The 27900-nt window shown below is 42.8% G+C and overlaps 1 protein-coding gene across 1 annotated transcript in view; it reads right to left on the bottom strand.

The window, feature by feature from the left end:
• LOC124152907 overlaps nucleotides 1-25732 on the bottom strand; it is a 39912-nt gene extending 14180 nt beyond the window's left edge. The window contains exon 1 of the mRNA XM_046525986.2: nucleotides 24675-25732. Within this exon, the coding sequence (XP_046381942.1) occupies nucleotides 24685-25497 (813 nt within the window). The 5' untranslated portion in view covers nucleotides 25498-25732 and the 3' untranslated portion in view covers nucleotides 24675-24684. The remainder of the gene's footprint in view (nucleotides 1-24674) is intronic.
• Nucleotides 25733-27900: the final 2168 nt, after the last annotated feature.

The raw sequence follows: 27900 nt of genomic DNA, 5'->3' as shown, positions 1-27900 counted from the left end.
TCCGATACAGAATAAACATTGAGAGGACTAAAAACCTGCAATGCATTCTCATTATATTCTTAGTTATATGAGGCAGGTGTGTTTTACGAGAGACATCTTGCGAGAGCCTCGTTATATATTGACAAGTAAATCATCTACATTTGCGTGGCATCCCCTTTGATGTCACATTCAGAAACTGTTCTTCCCGACAGCGCCATCTGCTGGTATATTATTAATTAGCAAACATTATTGATAACCCACTAAACTACATGAATCATTAATCACAAGCTAATAAAAATTCCCTCCATGAAAGCAAACTTTGTTTTATCATAATGATTTACAGAAATCGTTAATATCATTCAAATACATATTGTTTAATTGCTCTGTATACCGAACGTGCACGATCTTTACATCTGCAGCGCTCTCTCACCAGCGGTTCACCATGACGTCATCGGACTAGTCGACCTTCACATTACATCCTTCACATCACAACCTTCACATCACAACCTTCACATCACAACCTTCACGAAAGTACAGCCACGCTGTCAAGTAATGTCCCGCTGTCAAGTAATGTCACGCTGTCAAGTACTGTCACGCTATCAAGTACTGTCACGCTATCAAGTACGGTCACGCTGTCAAGTACTGTCACGCTGTCAAGTACAGCCACGCTGTCAAGTAATGTCACACTGTCAAGTAATGTCACGCTGTCAAGTACAGCCACGCTGTCAAGTAATGTCACGCTGTCAAGTACTGTCACGCTGTCAAGTACTGTCACGCTGTCAAGTACAGCCACGCTGTCAAGTAATGTCACGCTGTCAAGTACTGTCACGCTGTCAAGTAATGTCACGCTGTCAAGTACTGTCACACTGTCAAGTACTGTCACGCTGTCAAGTAATGTCACGCTGTCAAGTACTGTCACGCTGTCAAGTACTGTCACGCTGTCAAGTAATGTCACGCTGTCACGTACTGTAATCACGGCTTAACAGACTAAAACCAGGTACAAAATACGTCATAGATAGTGCAGTTGTTTCTTGACAAATGACATTTTATTGTGATCTTATGTCTTAAAAGAATTGATACATTTCCTCTAGCAAGCGTGAAAATAACAACTTTATACGGTGACGAGCATGTTCACAAGTTGAGACAACTATACTTTATAAACCACGTGCACCAGCCTGTTATGCATCAGCGTAGGACGTGTTATATATCAGCGTAATGTACATCAGATTATGCATAAGGTATAAAACAATACTATCAGTCACATGTGGTCTGCCTGTACTGGTCCGGACTAATGCCGATGTTATGCCGCAGTGTAACATGGATACCCCACTAACACAGTCCTTATTTTATTCCCTTAATACCGTGTGACAGGCAGGGTAACGACAAGTACCATCTGTTGACGTCTTTTGATATGAATCGGGAATCGAACCACCGACTTTCCGCTCAACGGGCAGACGCTTTATCCAGGACCTCACGTTGGCGGTCTAAATCAGAGCTAAAAGTGATCATTTATTTTAAGAGGCTGGTAGAGACACAATGCATCTTATGTCACGTTGCATGTATGTCGTATAGGATTGATTCTGTTCAGATTTGATGGATCACGCTGGCACTACGCTTTGCTCAACCAAACTATCACTTCACACGCTTACGGAAATGATGGAAGACTAAATTCTCAATTCATTCTAATTATCTCAATTTAGATCTAATACAGACATTATTAAATCGATCTGCAATCATCTATGCAAATTTAAACCTAAGGGTAATGGGCCGAGGCCTATGGGTTTGCAAGCACTTTTCCAATTTGACTAAATGTGAAAATTCCTATGGAGAAAACAGCCATGTTAGAAACAGCTACAGGCTATTGACTTACTTTAGTTGCTGAGGCTGTGGCCTCAGTTTCCGCTTGGGGGCGACTTCTGAATGACACGACTGCACGAACAGACCACATGACTGACCAGAAAAATCCAGAGTAATTTCGACTCCATAAAAATAATGTGTCTGATTTTAGATTTCGTGTCAGAAAAAATGAACAATATGAACAATAACATTACGTAATGATCTCATTCTAAACCGACGTGAGTTGAGCGCGGTTATCTGTTCTTATTCTCACGTTGACATTGACCTTTGTTTGAAGCCGTTACTTTCTTTGTTGATTAGTAGTTCTTCAGTATAGGGCGGAATAATAATCCTACATTTCTCTTTCCCAAAGTGGCAAGGGATGTCAGTTAGGATGAAAAATGATGTGTGTGTGTGTGTGTGTGTGTGTGTGTGTGTGTGTGTGTGTGTGTGTGTGTGTGTGTGTGTGTGTGTGTGTGTGTGTGTGTGTGTGTGTGTGTGTGTGTGTTTGTTTGTTTGTTTGTTTGTTTGTGTGTGTGTGTGTGTGTGTGTGTGAATGCTTGTACGAGCCGGTTTTATAACTCCGAGCCAACCAGAACATGTTCAATTCCCTAAATGCCGAGCACCAGGCAGGGTATCAACAAGTACCATCTTTGAACCTATTTTCTTATGACGCGAGCGAGGATCGAACACCGACCTTCCGCTCTCCGAGCAGACACTCTATCCATTAGACCACGGAGGCGGTCCCTCCAAGAAAAGCGGTTTTCTACTTTTAACATAATCTGGCGGTTGTTTTTTGTACAAGCAGCCATGTTTCAATTACCAATATTCAAACCAATTCTCAGATTAAAATAATGCTGCTTGATACTGCCGTGTTTGCACACACCACAGCACTTTATTAATGAGCATGCACAGAAAAAGAACACTGGTCATGTTGAGGCATATCATCATGGCCCGTCAGGCGAACACGCATTGTCAACTATTTACATTGAAATCGACATTTATCTTTGGTAATAAAGTAAAGGCAACATTCGTTTTTGTTAGATACTCTTTTTACGAAACTGATATACTTTCTGGGGTATCTAATATCCCTTTCAATCAGCCAGATACCACGGACAATCCAGTTGCTTCATAAAATGTATCTGTAACAACTCGTGTGGTATCTCCATAAACTGTATTTGCCATGGGGACAAGGAGATCGTGGTTCAAATCAGCATCATCCTTTTCCTTTAATAGTCGGGATTATTGTTGCATTTGGTTTAATTACTTTTGAAGCGGAGTTGGCATACTGATATCCGGACGGTATGTCAGTGCAATGTTAAAAATAATATCAAGATTGTTATCTCTTGTTCGCGATGACACAAAATATTGAATTTGAAGTCCAAAGTTTGTGAACTATAGAATTTCATTTTGTTAATTATTCTTACAAGACGAATCAGGTATTAAGTGTACACTTGCAACAGTAAAGAAGCGCGTATTATGCATTTCTATACAAAATATATACTACTCAAAAGAAGTTAAGCATCACCTGATTCTTTCATATTACAATAGTTAATCTCTCATGCCATGACAGATTAACATTACCAATATGAAAGAATCGGGTGATCCTTAACTTCTTTTGAGTAGTATATATTAAAATTAAACCGTACCCTGTATTAATTGTTTGACTGAAGGCATTTGTTTTTGTTTAACATACTCGTCTTGGAATACAGAAAACGAAATTATCTTTTGACATGTTTGGTGACTTATGGGAATGTTGTATAACGTGTAAACTTAACAGGCACAGTACGCTATACACCTTGGGAGAATCATATAGAATGCATGAGCATGTTACACCTCTGGGGGCAAGGGTGGCCCAGTTGTCTAGGGCGCCGCATCGCGGGTTCAAATCCCGAGTCGTTGTGATTATGTTTTTAGGTTTGTCAGCACCCTACTCGTGCTCGTTGGTTTCACCAAAGTGGTAAACGTCTGAGACCTGCCTCACTCCGAGCTTTTTGCCCACAGTAAGCTGACACGGCGTGATATCGGAATACGGATCAAAACGGCGTTAAAAGCAACTGACGTTGTACATCTGAGTAGAACATGTTTCACATCTGAATAGAATACGTTGTCCATCTCAGAATAATATGTTATACATCTGAGTATAATGAACGTCAGTTCTGATATCTTGTACGTCATTATTTGGTACCTCGAATAAATTGTACGCCATTAAATTGGGTACGTGTATCGTTAAGTGTAGCCTGAGAACCATTTAACAACCAGCTGTAGCGCGAAAAAACTAGTTTCTTAAAAGGAGCGCTGCTATGACCGTATGGGTCCTCACAATGCCCTACAGTAACATGCTTTGTAGTTTGGTTACAGAAATACATTGGAATAATGTCATCATTAGATAGACAATTTGGGATATTATACCGAAATAAGTTTGTCAAAGTGACACTGCGTCTTATACATTTACTTAAAGTACAAGACAGCAAGATGACCGACACGATCAACGCGAAGGGAGAAATGCACTAGGTTTTAATGTCTTACTGAACTTTTGGCGATAAATATGTATATGTCATCATCGCTGAATTGCCCCATCATTTAGAGGGGATATGAAATATGTCACTGTCAAAAAGGCGTTGAAGTTCATTGCGATACTACAGCTGAATACTGATGACGGTCGGCCTAGGCGCGGCCCGGAGTCGATTGTTGCCTTCGTTTTGTTGACTAGGATGGGTCGTTGCGAAGATATTCTATCAAGGATATTCAGTTAAAAACATTACCTTTTCGAATGTTTCAAAAGCCCAGAGTAAGAGATTGAAGTATCTTACTGATAATTAACAACGGTGTATATATTTATTGAAGGAAACTCCAAGGGTGTTCGCCGAGAATGTTTAAGTTGTCCGTCAGTATTTACATCATTGCTAGCCTACAGTCCCGTGGGAAACGTAGGAACGTCAAATGTGTAGTTTCGCCGTCACCTGACCGGTCTCTCGTCCAATGGTAATTCCGTATAACTTGTAAAGTTAACAAAACAGAATTACTACGCTATATATCTGGGTAGAATACGTGATACACCTGATAGATACACTTGATACGTCTTGGTAGAACAGGCACTTCATATGAGTAGGATACGTTTTGATAAAGAATATTCCACTCCAAAACTAACTTTTCACCATCTATTAAGTAAATACACGTTATACATGTGGGTAGAATGCGTTAAGCAGTTCGGTAGAATACGGTATATACATATGATACCACAGCAGATCCTTGGATGCAAAATATTATATCTTTTATTTGAGGGTACATGAGTGTTATTACCAGGACCGATGGCCAATGTGTCGCCTGCTGCTGGCGGCGTTATCCGCCTGACAGTCGGACACATTTAACGTCAACTAGCGTCTCTCATTCCACAGATGAAAGTCCCATTGCTACTCCCGACTAATGAAGGGAAGGCAATTCATATCACTGTCTCCACTATTGCATTTCATTTACTCTCATACCTTATCCTTATTGATCAATTTCGGTGCATATTGTGTGGCGACAAGTATGCTACAATATTTTAATCTGTGCTCCCTTTGTGGCGGGCTGGGTCCCTATCAATCCCGGCAAAATATGCAGCAAGTGTTCAAACAAAGACTACAACCACAGCCCACGTAAGAATGCAGCCGGCAATTCCACTAGTTAATAAAGTTGTTTCAAGGGGACGGTATTGTACGAGCATCTCGCAATTAATTAAGACAGACCGCGACGCACATTACTGGGAATAAGTCATTGAGTTTGAACAAAAGCCAGATTGAAGTTGTTGTGGGTCGATATTATGTATCGATATCCGAGGCGTTACATGTATTTCCTCTAATTAATGCTCTCCTTATATGCAGATGCACAATGGCAACGTTGTAATCGGCGGGCAGTACACCTCCTGTTCCGACCTGGGGGCTATCGGTGACAACCACCGTCACGCTTTCCGTGACACCACCCCTTAGACGCGACATGTTTACTTTCACAGATGAATATGAACGAAAACGAATGGGGTTTCATTCAGATCGTAATATAAATGCTGTTTTGGGATATTGACTAATACACCACGCACAAGAACAATAGGGATTTCATGGTAATTGTAGATTACAAAATGGAAGAAACGCTACAGTTTCACGTTTACAGACGGTATCAAGTGAAAGAAGTATTTTGGTCAGCTTGTTAGTGCAATACAATGCACGCAGATCAAGCTTCATCTATCATTGAAATGTATATGGCTATGCTGAAGAAATGTAGGAAGTGAATTCAGACTGTGGGTAACATGTCTCGATTTGTCAGTGTAGGTCCAGAAACACGGACTTCCTGTGTACCCATGTCTGTATGTCTGAGAGAGAGAGAGAAAGAGAGAGAGGAAGCGCGACAGAGCGAGAGAAAAAGAGGGAGAGAGGGGGTAGAGAGAGAGGGGGAGAGATAGAGAGGGAAGAAAGAAGGATATATAGAGAGAGAAAGGGGAGAGTGAGAGAGACAGAGAGGGGGGTCAGAGTGAAGGGGAGAAAGGGGGAGAGAAACCTCTCCTAAACACGTATACAGTATAGAAGTTCTAATGCCATGCACGTATGCAGCTTATATGGTATACTTCCATGCACGTATAAAGAATAAAGTGGTATTATTCCATGCACGTTTACAGAATATATGATATACATGGCTGCTTTATACACATATATATTGCAAGCCCCACTGGCAACAATTAAAACAGTCCGTTCTGCTGCCTGTCAATGCGCATCACGGCGACCGCCAAACGTTTGTTGGAATACTTGTGCTTCTCTTTCAAATATAATGTATCTAACTGGTTAAAGGTTCTGTTGCTATGAGAGCGACATGGGTTTCTAGGAATAAATCAAAATCGAAAAATTATCATTAGAAGCTGTAGAGAAATGCCAAGTTTAGCTGCGGGGTGTTTGGGCAAGATGAGGACGGATCCGACTGGAGGTAACCTCATCATGCATAGCATCAGATCCCCCTGAGCTGTTTCCACAGTCGGGGGCAGCCCGTTATTGCTCTCGGTGACAACTGTCTGTCAACTGGAGGACCAAATAGGAGAGAAGGAGATGAGTGTAATGTGTCTCTCACTAGGAACCAGGCCCCTGTTCGAGGCAATACTCTCTCCTACTGACGCATAAGCGATAGTTTAGTGGAAGCGGTAATAATATAGCATAAAGGTTATTATGTCATAATTGCCTCTATCTGAACGCATGGCAAGAGACTCCGCAGCTTAGCGCAACAAGCGTGAAACACTTTATGAAGGCCATTAGGACGCTCTGGAATCCCTACATGGTCCAGTCGCAGCAAATTGTTTCAAGCTAATATGACAGAACAGGGTCGATTACAGGGAGACATTCACACGTGCAGGTGCGAGAAACAAGGAGATAGGTGAAGACCAAAGTAAGTTATCCAAGCAATCGTTTACCACTAATCCACCAAGAGGAATTGTCGGAACAAAACCCTACAGATACAATCATAAACAGACAGGATAATAAATTACTTTAGGGGCCGTTCATTTGAAGACAAAGTAAAATATGGCCTTTTTGGCCCTTGTGATCTTCATATTGAAGACATGGGGAAACTCTATACAAACCATTATGATGATTATCAGACCTAAGAAGAAAGTATATACCAGAACGCTATCTGTCCAATTATCCTATACCTGTTTTTATTTCTCTTTTTTCTTCAAAAGATGCTGCTGTCATATTTAAACTGGCTATATATTTTAAAAGTGCAATTTCCCCCAGAAACAAATTGTTAAACAAGAATATATAAAAATATGTAAACTACTTATTTGTAACTCTCTTGTATGTGGGCCGGAGGCCTTACATGCAATAAATATCCTTAACTTTGACTTTGACATGAGAAATAAAGGAAGATTTTTTACCGAGATCTCCGGCGAACATTGATCTATCTACTTACGATATGGATGGCGTCTGTGCTTCGCGGAAAAATTGCAGTTCTGGCAAATTATTTATTTGGCAAATATTGTCACCTTCGACCCAAGAGAATGTTACGTCCGTGTAGGGACATCCATTACGCAATCAATTGCTTCCAGACTAAATTTGATCAAACAAAACTAAAGAAGAGGACATGTTTGATGCATTGATACTAACTCCAGTTTGACGTTAAATATATTATTGAAATAGATCATTACGTCCATGGCGTATGTCACGTTTTATGGAGCTTGGATAATTCCCTGTCCTCATCCCTTTGTTCACTAGGAACACCGAAGATGTGCTCCGGGCAGAGGATTTCCAAAACGTCCTTGACATTCGATTAAGATGAGCGCAGTTGGTTATAACATGTGTCCTTGAAGGATGCGTTTCATCATAACACGACGGCGCTGACTGTTGTTCGAGCTATCAACCATTAGGTTTAATATCCCAGATTCGACTATTTGCAGTATATCGTGATTATTCTGGAACGTTGCTTGCTGACTGACTCACTCACCAAAACACCCATCCAAACAGACACACACACTCACTCACTCACTCACTCGCCCAAACACTCACTCATCCACTTGCGGTTATTACTGCTAAACAAACAAACCCCCTTTGTAAAAGTGAGTTGCGGTTATTACTGCTAAGCCACCATACCCCCTTTGTAAAATTTAGTTGCGGTTATTACTGCTAAGCCAACATATCCCCTTTGTAAAAGTGAGTTGCGGTTATTACTGCTAAGCCAACATATCCCCTCAGTAGAAATGAGTTGCGGTTATTACTGCTAAGCCACCATATCCCCTCAGTAGAAATGAGTTGCGGTTAGTGCTGCTAAGCCACCATATCCCCTCAGTAGAAATGAGTTGCGGTTATTACTGCTAAGCCACCATACCCCCTTAGTACAAATGAGTTGCGGTTATTGCTGCTAAGCCACCATACCCCCCTTAGTAAACGTGAGTTGTGCCAAGAACGGGTTTCTCTGGGTACCTAAAAGGGAATGAAACCAAGCGACGGCATCACCCATCGGGCTGCACAACACACCCCAAGTGATGTCAGAAACATAAGCCTGCACTTGACGCCAGCAGATGAAGTAATGGTTTTAACCCGCTCAACGCGAGCGACACGGAGTCATCCATCACTTTCACATCCGTTCCGAAACAAATATCTATCAAGTGTAAATTGTTCAGACCAATTTAAAACATTTGGCCTCAGCGGGGCCTCTCTGTAATGAAATCTTTTTGCCACTCCAGCTGCCGCCTTTGCTGATCAACTGCAGAAAAAAGCGTTGTGTTTTGATGCTGAACGTCCGTGAATAGGCAAATATCTCGTTTTGCAAGCATTTCCGTCTGTACTCGTTAACGCCGGTAATCTTCCCAATAAGAAGTTTCAACAGTCACCGACTTGAATGTAATTCTGTAGTTTTTCCGGCATCCTCGGACACTAAATTGTACAACTGATATAATTATTCTGTTCTTGTAAACAAAATGACAATACTATTTCTTCCCGTAAATGCTGTTAGGGAAAAAGCCGCGTCAGTGTTCCTCTTGCTCTTTGTACAAATGTACTCCATCGAACTCTTCTCAGTGTTCGTAACTAATGAATGAAATCTCATTGAATTATGCTCGATCTAATCTTGGATCTTCCGTTTTAGGGAAAAATCGCTTTGGTAATAGTTTCGCGTGAAAAGGATTCAATTTGATATCCCTCCATTACGAACAACGAAAAACTTTTTAATCGACAGCGCGATTTTTAACAGAGCTTTAATCTATCATAATTTCTCAAACTGAATAGATTTTGTGAAACCAGTTGGACAGAAACACAAGCAAGGTAGAGGGGGTGACACTACTGTTTCTACTCTAGTACCGCCATGACGACAGCGAAAGATACTCTACTTTTCTACTCTAGTGCCGCCATGACGACAGTGATAGAGACACTACTGTTTCTTCTCTAGTACCGCCATGGCGACAGTGATAGTCACAACTGTTTCTACTCTAGTACCGCCATGACGACAGTGATAGAGACACTACTGTTTCTACTCTAGTGCCGCCATGACGACAGTGATAGACACAACTGTTTCTACTCTAGTACCGCCATGACGGCAGTGATAGAGACACTACTGTTTCTACTCTAGTACCGCCATGACGACAGTGAGAGAGACACCACTGTTTCTACTCTGGTACCGCCATGACGACAGTGAGAGAGACACTTCTGTTTCTACTCTAGCACCGCCAAGATGACAGTGAGAGAGACACTACTGTTTCTACTCTAGCACCGCCAAGACGACAGTGAGAGAGACACCACTGTTTCTACTCTGGTACCGCCATGACGACAGTGAGAGAGACACTTCTGTTTCTACTCTAGCACCGCCAAGATGACAGTGAGAGAGACACTACTGTTTCTACTCTTGTACCGGTACCGCCATGACGACAGTGAGAGAGACACCACTGTTTCTACTCTAGCACCGCCAAGACGACAGTGAGAGAGACACTACTGTTTCTACTCTAGCACCGCCATGACGGCAGTGATAGAGACACTACTGTTTCTACTCTGGTACCGCCATGACGACAGTGAGAGAGACACCACTGTTTCTACTCTAGCACCGCCAAGACGGCAGTGATAGAGACACTACTGTTTCTACTCTAGCACCGCCATGACGACAGTGAGAGAGACACTACTGTTTCTACTCTAGCACCGCCATGACGACAGTGAGAGAGACACTACTGTTTCTACTCTTGTACCGCCATGACGACAGTGAGAGAGACACTACTGTTTCTACTCTAGCACCGCCAAGACGACAGTGAGAGAGACACTACTGTTTCTACTCTAGCACCGCCAAGACGACAGTGAGAGAGACACTACTGTTTCTACTCTAGCACCACCATGACGACAGTGAGAGACACTACTGTTTCTACTCTAGCACCGCCATGACGACAGTGAGAGAGACACTACCGCATATACTTTTGTACCGCCATGACGACAGTGAGAGAGACACTTCTGTTTCTACTATAGTACCGCCATGACGACAGTGAGAGAGACACTTCTGTTTCTACTCTAGTACCGCCATGACGGCATTGAGAGACACTTCTGTTTCTACTCTAGTACCGCTATGACGACAGTGAGAGACACACTGCTGTTTCTACTCTAGTACCGCCATGACGACAGTGAGAGACACACTTCTGTTTCTACTCTAGTACCGCCATGACGACAGTGAGATACACTTCTGTTTCTACTCTAGTACCGCCATGACGACAGTGAGAGACACTTCTGTTTCTACTCTAGTACCGCCATGACGACAGTGAGAAACACACTGCTGTTTCTACTTTAGACTACTACTGTTTCTATATCCGCTACCACTGCCATCAGGTGTAATACCACAGATAACATTCCTACCATACTTAGTCTAATTAACCTGTGAAAGGCTTATGAATCTAATCTATCAATCAGTCCCTCGTATTGCTGCAGTTTCATGGCCTTATGGGATGTTCCACGCATTTAACCCGAATCAATACAATCTAAAGAACAATCCTATCTCATTGGCTATTATAGTCAATTTTCAGTGGATATTATATCGGCAAATTGCGTTTCCAGCGGCGAAATCCCAGAGTGAATCACGGTGACACATATACAGTGAGTGAGTGAGTGAGTGAGTGAGTGAGCGGTGACTTGTACGATCACTTTTTTCTATAGTTATTCATCAATACATGCTTTGACACTCCTTGTTTTAATCGGCTCTCTTTTTAGCAGTGATTTCTTGTCGCTATGGAAATAGTTGGTTTTCTCGCTTTTTAGTCAAACTACAGACCTTGACCATGAATCTGACAGTGGGGTGTCAGCAGGTACATGTAGAGCTGTTACTGCCGAAAGGGTAACCAAAATGGTTAGATTGAGTGAGTTCAATGCCACTTTGGCCAGGATTTCAGTCACACCACGGCATGTTTTTTGTGGGAGGGAACGCCCGAAGTACAGCAGGTCGTTGACCACTTTGGTGAAACCCTGGAACCCAGGTATGTGCTGACTCACCTGGAAACAGAGTCGGGGATCGAACCCATGTTCACGGGTTCCTGGCACGGCTAAGGGACGCAACTCTGCACAAAGCGAATTGTGACACCTTGGTCTCACCGTATCCTCCAAGATGCTAAGAATCCTAAGAGTGTCATGACCCAACGCTCCAATGAGCCGACATAACTCGGTGGTAGATTGCTGCTAACTGTGTGGGAGAATTCACGGAGAAAGTGTCAAAACCCGAATGGTATTGCAGCGAAATTAAAAGGATTGATAGAAATTATCCTTATCATACATCACACGCCTGTGATGAAAGATGAGTCTGAATGCACCGCATCTTCCGTCAGTACTTCCATCGAGGGGGACTATCCTGCCATCCGGGGAGCGTACGGGATTATCCGCGTTACTGCCTGTAGCTGCATCTATTATAGTAATCCATACCGACACCGATAGGAACTGCCTGGTGTAACGAATCTCTTTGATATCGCGAACATGATCAGTTTAAGAGTGCAAGGATCTATGGATCTGCCCGCTTAGTTTCCTAACAACTAAAACATACATATCTTCATCTCCTGGAAAGTAACACATTACGGGAACTATGTTTTCATGACGTATCGTGACGTGTTGATCACAGGTATAGGGCCGTAGGGATATCCGGGTATTCAAGTATTTATGACAAAAAGCCAAAACACGAACCTGTAAATGTCAGACGAGACGTAATAATTATGAACGTTCAAATCCATGATTCATATGACCCTTTCGTCGATCCCTAAATACTTTGCAAATCAAAGCTAACCCAATGTATACCCAATCATCCTCGATGTCTGTCACAATGTATTTCGCTCCCCATCCTTCCGCAACATTAAGGCACAATTAGAAACTTTACCCTGTGTGATCTCTTCTTTCGATGTTAACAAATTCAAAGATGCAGAGTTTCGAGTTTAGCAATTCGAAAATATAACGATAATATAAAGACGTATTTGATCTTTTTAGTTCAGGGTTAGTTATACACACATGGTAAGAGCTCTCGGCGATTCCCTTCTGCTATTTACCTCAACTGGCATTGTCGTCGATGCTATAAGCAAATCCGATAAATATGCAAATGATGTACCCTCGGGGTGCTGTCTCTGGTTGCTCGGAAGGCTACTGGTACATGCGCCAATACGTTGTAGATAGATGTTTCTCGATGTGTACACAGACATGGCATCAAATACTTTTTATTGAAAATGGGACATGTGGATGTAGTAGTATATTCATAAAAAAATTAAATACTATAAAATAAAAATACTATATTTCTACAGCTTTTTCATTCAGAGACATTACGTCTTACGCATCTATTATTGAAGGGATAGCGTTGCATGATAAAGAAAAACTTTCTCATAATAATTGTGCACGTTTCCTTTGACTTACATTATTTATTGTTACTGCAAGGCTACATCTGCATTCCTTGCTTGAAGTGCTCATGTTCAACTTAGATTAAATGTATCAGTACTCTTTCAAGAAATAGAAATAATAGTTAGCTTCGATACCAACATACTGACAACTCCATACAACCTTGCACTGACAGATCCATACACCCATTGACAGATCCGGACAGCCTTACACTGACAGATCCACACACACACACACACTGACAGATCCATACACACACACTGACAGATCCATATACCCACACACTGACAGATCCATACAATCACACACTGACAGATCCATACACACACACTGACAGATCCATACAATCACACACTGACAGATCCATACACCCACACACTGACAGATCCATACAATCACACACTGACAGATCCATACACACATACTGACAGATCCATACACCCACACACTGACAGATCCATACACACACACTGACAGATCAATACACCCCCACACTGACAGATCCATACACACACACTGACAGATCCATACACACACACTGACAGATCCATACACACACTGACAGATCCATACACACACACTGACAGTTCCATACACCCCCACACTGACAGATCCATACACACACACTGACAGATCCATACACACACACTGAGAGATCCATACACACACTGACAGATCCATACACACACTGACAGTTCCATACACCCACACACTGACAGTTCCATACAATCACACACTGACAGATCCATACACACACTGACAGTTCAATACACCCACACACTGACAGTTCAATACACCCACACACTGACAGATCCATACAATCACACACTGACAGATCCATACACACTGACAGTTCCATACAATCACACACTGACAGTTCCATGCACCCACACACTGACGGATCCATACACCCACGCACACACTGACAGATCCATACACACACACTGACAGATCCATACACACACTGACAGATCCACATGTCCACACACTGACAGATCCATACACCCACACACTGACAGATCCATACAATCACACACTGACAGATCCATACACACACTGACAGTTCCATACAATCACACACTGACAGATCCATGCAGATCCCAAACCCTAAGCTCCAATGGTACGAAAAGTTCTCAATCTAACTCCGAACGATGTACAGTACACCTGTAACTGTTTGTATGTGTAAGTACAATACTTCCAAGTCTGCAAGCATCAGGGTGACTAGGTATTCCCTGTTGATAAACATGGATAACGTCTTCTTCGCAGAAATCAGAGATCGTTCCATCATCTGGCAAGGTGACGTCTTCGGTTTTCAGAGATTCCAATGGACTGGTTGTCTAGCTCCCGAACGGTCAGACTATTAGTGGTCAATATTATGTCAACATGCTTTGGCAACTGCGTGAGAATACTGGGGCAAATCCTCGCGAAAAAACTGATGGTACGGTTTTTTCCACCAGGACATGTTCGTTGTTGTCATGGCTGCGACCCAAAACTGAGCAAATTAAACATTCAGATTTGGCACCGCCCATCGTTTCCAAAACTTCCTGTGAACATTATGCAGCATGACGTTTTACACCACCAGGAGTACGTCTTCTACACCAGTGGGGTCCAAGCACTCCAGCATTGTTGGCAGAAGCGTGTGGACCTCGACGGGGATTTTGTTGAAAGACAGCAACAGCAACCATCTCCATCAGGCCGTAATAGTTACTTGATAAGCATTAATGCGTGTTATATGCGTATTTACGTCCAAAGGTGACCCGATTCAAACAATGCCGATCGGCAGCTGTGTCTTGAGTGGATAATCAGATAGACAGTTATGTAAGATATAACTGGGTTCAACTTGGAATATATATTATTTCCATTTTGGGCCGAAAATCTTCTATACGGTTACTAATTATTAGAATAGATTTAGGTTAATTAATCCGCGTCTGAAGTGTCCTTATTTGCATTTAGGCAGAACATATACGGTTACTGAACACATGAATAGATTAAGGTTAATTAATCCCGTCGACTTTTACCAAAGACGTGGGTGTGGGGCTCATATTGTGGTCATGGATGTCACCGGAGTGGACTGGGGATGTATCAGCCAGTCTTCTTTCTGAATGAGGCCTTGGCGATATCGGATACTTGGGGAAGTCACACCTGGGTAAATGAGCTGGGGTATGCATATGCTGACGGCTATTAGCAATCAATGAGACAAGCAAGCTTGTTATCCTGAACTCCTATTGTTGGAGAACTTCCTTTTCAGCCAGATGTTATTGTTGTTGGCGTGTCCGCCTGGGTGCTCAGGTGGTGCGGCCCCACCCACTGCACAGCCAATCACATGCCAATCACGTCGCCCAATTGTTTATTTCACATCAATAGAATATAAGACGTCAACGCCAGAGATGAACCGTCGCGATTAACAGATTCCATGGGGCGTAAAAGACAAAATAGCGGTGAAAATTATATGAATAGATCACCATAATTAATGACACCAAGTGTCCGCGAAAAGGATAAGAGTGTCCAAATGTACACTCACCCTCTACTCACACAATTTGTATAAAAAAAAGTGTTTGTTTGTTACCTGAAGACTAATTGACTCCTCTTTTCAGAAGAAATTCCCAAACCTCGTATAAACGCTTCCCTGACACCTGTCCTTATAGACCATAACGCATTCAGCGCGGGTTATAACACATTAAACATATATTATACACATCAGCGTCGGCTATAACACGTTCAACGGTGGTCATAGGACATTCACCGTAGACTACAACACGTCAGCGTCGGCTATAACACGTTCAACGGTGGTCATAGGACATTCACCGTAGACTACAACACATCAACGTCGGCTATAACACGTTCAACGGTGGTCATAGGACATTCACCGTAGACTACAACACGTCAACGTCAGCTATATCACGTTCAACGGTGGTCATAAGACATTCACCGTAGACTACAACACATCAACGTCGGCTATATCACGTTCAACGGTGGTCATAAGACATTCACCGTAGACTACAACACATCAGCGTCGGCTATATCACGCTCGGTGGTGATTACAACACGTTTAATGTTTCCAATAAGACAAATTGTGACTGTAACATGTTTATCGTGATATATAATGTCTGTTGGAGGCTTTATAGACAACTATGCTTGTCTTAAGAGACGACTAACGGGATCAGGTGGTCAGGCTCGCTCAATTGGTTAATGCATGTCATCGTATCCTAATTGCCTGGATCGATGCTCATGAAGTCAATCACTTGAGTGTCTCGTCCAGACTTGATTTTTACAGACCGCCGTCATATAGCTGTCCATTTTGCTGAGTGCGGCGTTAAACAACAAACAAACAAACAAACAAAGAACGTTCGGCGCAGATATTAATTAGATTTAGGTTGTCAACCCTTTAAAAAAGAGTTAGGAAAACATTGATATAACTGGTGTAGAGAAGAGGATAACATGCATTATTCGAGTTAAACAAACTTCGATATGTATCCAGGTTCTTGATGAGAATCGACTCCATCAGTGTAGCGTAATATAATCTTAAACCTACCTTCTCTCCCACGTGCACTTAGTGCCACGTGCAGCAATACACATAATAAACATAATCACTGTGTGCGTCCTAGACCCACAATACAGAGCGAATACAATGTAGACCCGTGAAGATCCGGGATAGAATAGGGCTTCAGCAACCCATGCTTGCCGTTAAAGGCGACTATGCTTGTCGTAAGAGGCGACTAACGGGATCGGGTGGTTACGCTCGCTGACTTGGTTGATGCATGTCATCGTATCTCAATTGCGTGGATCGATGCTCATGATATCAATCACTAGATTGTCTGGTCCAGACTCGATTATTTACAGACCGCTGTCATATAGCTGGAATATTGCTGAGTGCCGCGTTAAACAACAAACAAACGAATACAATGTACTTTCGCCATTACTGAAGCCACATGAGAACATCTACAGCGCTTGCAGATGAATACTCTGATATCCTATATTCAGCCCAAACTTGAGCTGACTCTGTTTCTTATTAGCATCAGTGAAAAGGAAATAACATACGTGATTTACTGGAAGCCACGGGCATATCGAATAATTGTTCATTACATGCCTCAAGATATAATTCATATTTGGGGATTTAGTTGAATACAGAAGATGTAGACACGTGGTGTTGGTTGAAGCACAGACGGCACATAAAAAAATGAGAGAAATTTTGAAATTGTCAAATATTGTCCTTTGTCATTTGATATGTGCACAGCTAATCGGCTTCAGTGTTCGGCTATTTTCCTTTGTCCAAATATTTGATGCTTGTTACAGTCTCTGGCTGACAGCTCCGGTCAGCCCACGCAGTGATGTTTCAGGCACTGTCGTCTGAGGCGCAGCAATTCAGAGTTACGTCCCTTTGGTGTGTTATGATCCAATGATCTTGGTCTCTAGTTTCAGATTCACGAAACAGTTTTCGGGGATTTCACAAACGTTAAATATCTAAGACCTGCAACACTTCTGCATTTCCTCCAAAATGAAGCTTACATACAGTGATAACACTTAAATACTGTTCAAAGCATCGTAAAAGCTGGTTGATTGATTGTTTGTTGTTTAACGCCGCACTCGGCAATATTCCAGCTATATGACGGCGGTCTGTAAATAATCGAGTCTAGACCAGACAATCTAGTGATTGATATCATGAGCATCGATACGATGACATGCATCAACCAAGTCAGCGAGCTTGACCACCCGATCCCGTTTGTCGCCTCTTACGACAAGCATAGTCGTCTTTAACGGCAAGCATGGGTTGCTGAAGACCTATTCTACCCCGGATCTTCACGGGTACATTCTATTTAAAAATACACTTGTCATGTTATGAGAATCGTTTTTGTCAGTTCCCCTGTCCAAGCTGATCGCATTGTTGATCACCATTTTCTGTGTATTCTGTATTGCTGCCAATTCAATCTCCTTCACAGCCGATCTTGCTAAATTGGCATCAAAGAACGTGGGTGCGTCATCACCACTGCTTCGACGGGTCGTAATCCTCGTAACGACTCCGCACGCGTAACGAAACGAGGTCGGACGATTTGTTTCGGACGAGAGGGGTGTGAGCCTCAGTTTGCGGTTTTGCATCGTCGGGCATAAACGCGTTCGTGGCCCACGTGATCTTTGTCGGTTTGTGCCCCTCTGCGGCCAATAGACCGCCTCGGGCGTTGAAATTCCTTATCGCCTTTCAGTCGGGCTCTATCCAATACATAAAAAGAGAGAGTGAAAGAAAAAAGACCCGCCGTCCTTAATGTCACTAAAGTTGCAGATACTAGATAGCTAAATCCCTCGGTTACGTGATGGCCCTATCATCTAAGGCGCCGCAATATTTTCTCTGTGCAGTTGCGTCCCTTGGGCACGCCAGAAACCCACGATCGTTGGATTCGAATACCGGTTTATCAATTTTGAGGGGGCACGCATGGTCCAGTCGTCTAAGGCCCCGCAATTCTCTGTGCAGAGTTGCGTCGCTATGACACGCCAGACACCTACGATCGATTGTGTTTCTTGATTTTTTCAGCACCACTGTGCTCGTGCGTTTCACCAAAGTGGTAAACGTCTCAGACCTGTATAACGTCAGGCTTTCCTCCCACATTAGCTGACACGCCGTAATATAACTGAAATGCGGTTCAAAGCGGCATTAAACCTAACTCACTCACTATTCAGTCATGCCGATGTTCTTAGCCTGACAGTCGCTCCGAAGAACATAACATAATGGCCGTGAGCAATGTAGGAAGATTTGTTTTTTTTAACGCCGCACTCGGCACAATATTCCAGCTACATAACAGCTGTCTGTTAATACTCGAGTCTGGACTCGACAATCCAGTGATTGACATCATGAGCATCGATCTACGCAATCGGGATACGATGACCGCATCAACCAATTTAGCAAGCCTGACCACCCGATCCCAGTCGCCTCCTACGACAAGCATAGTCGCCTTTAACGGCATGGCTTGCTGAAGACCTATTCTACCCCGGATCTTCACGGATCTACATTGTATTCGCTTTGTATTGCACGGACGGATACAGAGGGGGGGGGGGGGGGGGGGGGGGGGGGGGGGGGGTGCGCACCGCCCCCCCCCCCCCCCCCCCCTTTTTTTTAATTTCGAAAAAAATCTTTATTTCTGTATAAATTACCACCAAAGACAGTAAATAGATCTTAATTGTGCACCCCCCCTTTTCAAAAAAGCTGTATCCGCCCATGTATTGTGTACATGTGTCACGTGTGTCTAGGCCAACGTGACAGCCATACTGAAAAGTGTTTGCTGACGTAAATACATCTCCAATAATAATTTACACATTTATACCAAAGTTTATTTCGTTTCCCAATGACATTCTACGCATTCGACCCAAAACAGTGTTTGCCTGGATACAACACTTGAGTCTAATCTTGCTTTAAAATTTCCATGACATTCAATTACTTGTATCGCCAAATTCTTAATCCCTCAGAGAGCCTAATCTTTAAAATATTAATGTTTATTTGCATAATGTATGAAATATTAGCAGAAGTACGACGTGACATATAGACACGGCTTCTGTTCTCCACACCGGGTTTAAGGCTGCAGAAATCTGATCTCGACTTGAAAAATTATCTCTTACTGTAGAAGTGTTATATTGAATTAAACATTCCTGTTATCGAAAACCTGACATTAACTTGCAGAAGGCTATTAGCGGCATTCATTAAGCATGTATATATCTCTGTCTGTCCCAACATACACGATCATACTGAGAAACACCTGCGTGCTGCAAATTGTAAAGGTACGTAAATGTCGACAATGCCACTGAGTGGATTTGATTGTTTTGTTTGTTGTTTTACGCCGCACTCATCAATATTCCAGCAATATGACGGCGGTCTGTAAATAATCGAGTCTGGACAGACAATCCAGTGATTGACATCATGAGCATCGATCCACGCAATTGGGATACGATGACATGCATCAACCAAGTCAGCAAACCTGACCACCCGATCCCGTTAGTCGCCTTACAAGTATTGGTTGCTGAAGACTTATTCTACCCCGGATCTTCACGGGTTGCGAGCGTGTGGAACCCATGTTACTAACTACAGTACGGAATGAACAACACCCGATTCGTTATATTACCATAGCTAACCTGTCCTGGCTGCTGGTTTTCCAACACACAATCTTCCAAGTAAACAGTAAATATATCCCCAAATGTTAAATCAACAGACGTCTACTATTACCATTTGGATAGGATACAAGCTGTGGAGCTATTATCCAAGAAAGGTTTTCCTGTGAAGTATCCCTGTTAAACGTTGAACGTTTCACGCACGCGTTTTCGTAGCATCAGATGTCAAGATTGATAAATAAAAAACTCGATCAAGTAATATGAAATTATAACTTTTCGAATAAAGTTTTGGATATACCAGACATCAAACTATTTTTTTTAAATTTACATAAAACGATATTTGGATATGTGCCAAATATATTCAAGTTTTCGAGATGACACATCTCAAACTTAGAGTAATCTTTGAGGCAGTCAGACAATCACTGACTCAACTATGTGTAAAGTTGCCAAATAATCTGCTCGTTCAAGAGTTGGGTGCTTAAAAATGATGATTGACGTTGAGATTCCTAGCCCTACGCACTTAGACACTGAGCACAGCTTCCCTACAATGCAGTCGGGGCTGCTCGTATTTATTTGCCCTGCGGCAGGAAAGAAAATATATGTAAGGTTCATATTCCTAGACACTGTCACATCAATAATGTAGTGGGTAAGCTTTCTCGCCTTAAGTCACTGTTAAACTTGATGTATTCAGACGTATAATGTTCTTCAATGCTACTCTAAAAAATGAAATTGCGATCAGTGATGATGACAAATGGATTTTTCGCCAAATAAATTTACATTAATATATGTACTTCGTATACCTTACAGACACTGACAGATTTGAGTATTATATACGCATATTACTGCTTCCGTGGGGGTACGTAGGGGGTATACAGTCTGTCTGGTGATCGGAAGGCAGGGGCGATGCCGTCACCGTGGTAACGGTGGTGCTTGTTGTTACCCTGTCTGGCACTCGGCATTAAGGGGAGATAACTAGGACTGTCGGCTCGCAGTCAGTATACAGTATGAGTGGTAAATTCATGTTAAACGTCTGCATGGTATTTCAGTGAGCTGGCAATATAAAACCGGCATACATCCGGGCTAATACAAACAGCCACACATGGGAATTCACGTCTCCGTATACGTGAGTTTATTTTGAACGCACCGAAACTCCATTTCACCTTACCTCATGAGTGGTATGTGACCTAATGTACATTTAACTACAGTCAACTACGGTTATAACGAACACGCTTATAACGAACTGACGGATATAACGAACTTACTTTTTTGTCCCTAAAATTTGCTGTAGTTATGCTGTATATATGCCTATAACGAACTACGATTATAACGAACTAAAATTAGTGGCCCCTTTGGGTTCGTTATAACCGTAGTTACTGTATACAGAATTAGGTACGATGAAGGTAATGGTTGACAGTATGGGTTGGTTTGGAGTGCGGTCTTTTGTAGCAATATTCCAGCACACTCACCGCAAGGGCCGACATGGGTACAATGTGTGAAGCCCATTTCTGGTGTCCCCCGCCGTGATATTGCTGGAATATTGCTAAAAGCGGCGTAAAACCATACTCACTCACTCACCGCAAGGGAGAACAGAACCCGGATCTCAGTGTGACGGGGGGTACGGTTGGCCCAGTCGTCTAAGGCGCCGCGATTCGCTGTGCAGAGTTGCGTCCCTTGGGCACGCCAGAAACCTGATTGTGGGTTCGAATCCCGGTTCGCCCCGATTATGTTTCTAGGTTTGTCAGCACCATACCCGTGCTCGTGGGTTTCACCAAAGTGGTAAACGTCTGAGACCTGCATCACTTCGGGCTTTCCTCCCACATTAAGCTGACACGCCGCGATATAACTGGAATACTGTGAAAAGCGGCGTTAAACCCAACTCACTCACACTCAGTGTGACGAGCGCATGCCGTTACCACTAGACTACCCTGCTATCCCTGTTTTCTACGCATGATATTTATTTCTGAGATATCAGTAACTTGGTTTATCAAATAACGTAACCTTTGTTTCATTTTAACATGAAAAATATCAATTCGACTTGAATCCGAAATTATTGCGCCTGAACCAGACAAGTCAGTGATTGATGAACAACGCCCCACCCACACGTGTCATCAACGTCACCGAGTCTGACCATCCAATCCACTTTAGTGTTTGTTATTTAACGCCGCACTCAGCAATATTCCAGCTATATGACGGCGGTCTGTAAATAATCGAGTCTGGACCAGACAATCCAGTGATTGATATGCGCATCGATCCACGCAATTTGGATATGACCGCAACAACCCAGTCGGCGAGCCTGACCACCCGATCCCGTTAGTCGCCTATTACCCACTTTAGTGGGGCACATGTTATTCCGACAGAAATATATTAAAACATTTCCAAATTTCAAAAGTCAAGAGTCACTGTCAACGTTTAGTCATGACACCAGGTGTTCGCGAACGTGTCCTGTCCTGACCCACCTGTCGTAATGCGAAAACGCACCTGTCGTTGGTCACACAGGAGTACACTGAAGGCGGACCTCAGGTTTTCCTCTTGAAGTTTATCGCGTGATACTTAACGATTATTTCATGGGGAAATACCGTTCAGATAAAAGTGATATTTCCGCGAAGTGAATTATTAATGTCGTATTTTATGTAGAATAATATTTTGTAGGCTTTTTTCGCCCACTTTATAATTCTTTGCATCAGTGAACAAGGGCTATCGGATGTTGCTGGAGCTGCAACCGGTTATCACGTATGTAGTAATGGAATATAATCACAACACAGAAAATACCACCATACACAGTGTGAACTTGATTTTATCTACCTCTGGAAGACACAACCCGTAATTGAAAAACGTCTTTTGCAGTTTTCTCATATATAATTTTTAATCCTTATTTCCAATTCTTATCACATTTCTGTTCCATATTGAATTGTTCGATAGGCATTTCTTGGAAGTTAACGGATGACAAAGTAGACACTATTATTTTATGGATAACGTCTTTATTATACTGTAATAGCAACGTTCAGTATCGATCCTGATACCGTTGTCATGCAAGGCAACGACATAAGGATCTATACCGAAACGTCGCTATTACAGTATTATAAAGAAGTTATTATCAATAAATATCTTATCTACTTTGTCTCTTCTATATTTCCGAGGCAATCTAACTAACCTTGCATTACCATTTAGCTATAAAGCGGGTATATTCCGTATAGTTTGTTTGGTATATTAAAACTGTGTAAGGCACAAGTAGAAATACAGATCTTCGTAATCAAGTTCAGAACAGTATGTTGATCATTCACAATGCATTCTACCGAGCTGAAAATATAACCTCCACCCCCTCATTCAGAGGACGTCATTTGGTTGTTTGTTTGTTGTTTAACGCCGCACTCAGCAATATTCCAGCTATATGACGGTGGTCTGAAAATAATCGAGTCTGGACTAGACAATCCAGTGATGAGCATCGATCCACGCAATTGGGATACGATGACATGCATCAACCAAGTCAGCGAGCCTGACCACATCCTGTTAATCGCCTCTTACCCCAAGCATAGTCGCCTTTTACGGCAAGCATGAGTTGCTGAAGACCTATTCTATCCCGGATCTTCAAGTTTGCAAGTGAAGTCAAGGTTAAATATTAATTCATATAGTCGAAAAATAGAAAATGTTTCCATATATTATTATTATTATCACATAAAGTCATTCGTACTTTCAACAGTTCTTTAAGATATTCAGATGTATCAAATGCTACAATGAATATTTTATGCTGTCAACGGCGCACGAGTCTGTTCGGCTGTATATTAGATACTAATTGAGCAAAAACACACGACTCCTGTTAAGTCTAGCTGCAAAACTAAGTGAAATCTTATGTGATTACATTACAGACACTACCGCCAGGTTTCTTGACTTCATCAAACATATTTAAGGGTGAAACTTCAGAACATGATTGCAGCATTTCACAGTTAATCCTGTATTCCGATATGCGTGATGGCATATGTCGAGTTGGGAGCGTTTTATTGTGATGAATTGACTACCCATACTCGGGAAATAATGTTAAATTTGTACAAATTGACTGCATCAAGGTTGTTGCGCGTGAATATCCGTGCTTAAGTTCATTATTGAGAAATGAAATTCTTTATTCTTTTCTGAAACGTTTCCTATTCATCACTATCAATTCTGTGCATTTATTTAGAAATGTTACATATTTCCTTTCAATTCTGTGCATTTATTTAGAAATGTTACATATTTCCTTCAGTGTTTAAGTCATCCGTGAGTGAAAGACTGATTCCTTTTTTTCTCAATATTCTTCCCAGAGAAATCACTTCTGAGTATTTTGTTAAAGATGCGTGTTAGTTAATGCCATAACAAGAGGCTGAAATTAAGAAGACCGGAGAACCTGGACAATATGCTACTGACGGATTAACAAGATACGTTGACTATTGATGCCCTCACCTGAAGCTGGTTAGCCGGACCAAGGACCGAACCTCCGACGAAATATGTTGTTGTACCGGTCTCTCTTCCCTGCCCACACACTAAACTTCCGCTTCTCCATCACCTTGGCCAGAGCTCTCGACAGGTACCAGTCCAACAGTTTTAGGTTTAGTCGCGCTTCGGTAACTGATCGTTTGCCAGCCCAAGAGCTGAAGGCAGCCCTCTTGTCGGAGTCGAACTCGTCTGTGGCTTCACTCTGGGAATCCCCGCTGTCCCGCTTTCCTGCCCAGGAGGAGAAGGCGGCCCTCTTATCGTCAGATAACTCTTGGTCGCCCGGTGTACTCCTTTTACCTGCCCAAGCATTAAAAGCTGCCCTTTTGCCCTCGGGGAAACTCCCTTCGAAATCTCTCTTCCCTGCCCAAACGCTAAAGGGTGCCCTCTTATCTTGTAAAAGTTCACCCCCTGTGCCCCTTTTCCCGGCCCAGGCATTAAAAGCAGCTCTTTTGTCAAGTTCACCCCCTAAGCTTCTCTTGCCGGCCCAGGCGCTGAATGCCGCCCGTTTATCGCCTTCGGTATAGTCTCTTTTACCGGCCCAAGCGCTAAACGCCGGCCTCTTTTCCTTAGAATCACTTTCAGGAAAGTTTTCAAGAAAGTCTCTTTTTCCGGCCCAAGCACTAAATGCTGCTCGCTTGTCACTAACTGCCGATAAGTCCTCGTCTTCTCCTGATCCTAGACCTGTGATGCCTGCTTCTAAACTGCTGGCGACACTGGCCCAAGCTGTGATGACAAGTACCCATGCGAAACCTACCTTGGGCCGGGCGGGGGGAAGTTTCCAGCTCAACATCGTGCACCTAATGGAGGAATCCTTGCAGACTGGAGACTAAATAGTCTCTTTCCTAGTGGGAGGATGAAGGCAGATCACGTGACTTGCCTTTGAATGCTATGCAAATAACGCCTTGAGATCAGTGTTGGCCGGCGACCAATTCACATGTATAGTGCGACTGAAAGGTAGGCAAAGTGTTCAATACTGAAAGCGTGGCAGCCAGTGCTCGGCAGGTATACCGCGAGAGGACGGCACGCTCTCTACGAGGACACTCGCTGGGGAGATTGATTAGCAGAACAAGCCATTCTCCTACAGATACAGTTCCATCATTGGCGCGCATCCTCCCTTATATTTGAAACTTAACCCACACCCGTGGAAAAGCTAATGGCTTGGAAAGTTTGTCCTGTCTTGATTTCCCTGCTAATTCAAGTGCTTGACCATTACTGACGTGATTAAATCGCTGACTACATTGTGTTGAATATCGAAAATATCATCGCATTATCCGAGCATAATGGATTTTATTCATCAAATATCAAATTCTGATATTCTTATGACATTTGTCAACATGGCAAAGGGTTTGTTTTACATGATGAATTATCTAAATTAATTCGGTACATATTGCGAAATGCGTGCGAGTTGCAGCTAGCCAGTGATTCTTCCATCTCGACACGACATCGGGCTGTATGGCGTTCGTGGGCAGGATTTCTGCAACTTTACTGCTCCTTCAAACTCAGATACTTTATTTAAAGAATAGTTCATAATTATTTTCCAATTTCAATAATTAATTACGTTCACACAAACTTCAATTTTGTTTTAGTTTTACCTTACTATTAAAAGTGCAAGTCTCATAAATTTATAATTGGGAATAAAGGTGAAATGTCCAGGGAATAGGTATCATGGTTGTATGCAGACCCAGTACACATTCAGAGTTCAGAGAGCGGACCACGTGACCATGGAGCATCTATCTCAGACTTAGGATGATGTGTGAGGTGAGAATCAGCCAGCCACCATGTGACACGGCGTCAGGGCGGACGGACGCCGTCATGATGACTTACGCAATTCATGGACTTCAACATGAACAATTATCAGTACTATTTTATCAGGGTGATAAAATGGTCATGAAAAAAGGCAGCTGTGGTCACACAAAAACTTGTCCTCAGAGGGGGAGGGGCGCTCGGGGAGAGGAGGGTTGGTGTGTTCGATGGGTGGGTACGAGGTGTACGATGGTCTCAGAGTGAGTGAGTGAGTGACTACGGTTTAACGCCGCTTTTAGCAATATTCCAGAAATATGATGGCGGGGGACACCAGAAGTGGGCTACACACATTGTACCCATGTCGGGATTTGTACCCGGGTCTTCGGCGTGACGAGCGAACGCTTCAACCACTAGTCTACTCGACCGCCCCTGGTGTTCAGAAGTGGTTAGTTCGTTGGTTTGTTGTTTAACGCCGCACTCGGCAATATTTCAGCTATAAAGGCGGTCTGTAAATAATCGAGTCTGGACCAGACAATCCAGTGACTGATATCATGAGCATCGATCCACGCAATTGAGATACGATGACATGCATCAACCAAGTGTGCGAGTCTGACCACCCGATCCCGTTAGTCGCCTCTTACGACAAGCATAGTCGCCTCTTACGGAAAGCATGGGTAGCTGATGACCGTGTTCAGAAGTGAGACTATGGTATTACGTTCCATGTTCGTTGATGACAAAATTTACTTTCTCCTGAGCAGATAAATCACGACAATGAAAACATGGAAAAACGCTGCAAACCCAAAACGGAAATTCTGGTTAAAATTTGGTCTGAATTGACTACCATTGGTTGAGGAATGAGTAAACTAGCATTTGTACCAATACTCTCTGCCTTTTCAGATCAAAATATAGTATTGTTTTCATAGTAAATTTCAATAACTTGTTTTTAATGATGATGGTCACGTTAAGGAGGAGAAAACCACCCAAACTTGATATGGGACTTGCCCTAGGGGGAGGCACAGAACCCATCCAAGAATATCGTGGATGCACAAACTGAAATCTTGGGTGTGCGAAAGCAACAGTATGTTCAAAACTACCACGAATAAATGGCAAATTATTGAAGCAGTATTGGGACAAATCATGCCAGTGTATGCAGACCTGACGGAGCAGACTTTTCGCGACCAGCTCTGGCGACTGAAGATGTAAATGCCCCGTGAGGTTGGTTAGCTTACTGCCAACACTCGTCAGGCACCCTTGCATGAACCCTCAGTCTCAACAGTAGCAAACCCGAAATTGCACATGGACGTTCGCATTATTCTCACTAAATTATCTGATGCAGTTGTCACTGATGACCCACTCATAGGCTCACAAAATGAAGTCCCTGATGTTGGCCTCGAAGATTTTGAGTGTTCCTCCTATTCCGACCCCTTCTTCTGTCGACGATCTTTCTAAT

This window comes from Haliotis rufescens, unplaced genomic scaffold (assembly GCF_023055435.1).
Source record: "Haliotis rufescens isolate VD_foot unplaced genomic scaffold, xgHalRufe1.0.p SCAF_4, whole genome shotgun sequence".
NCBI lineage: Eukaryota > Metazoa > Mollusca > Gastropoda > Lepetellida > Haliotidae > Haliotis > Haliotis rufescens.
This window is presented reverse-complemented; position numbering and strand designations above follow the sequence as displayed.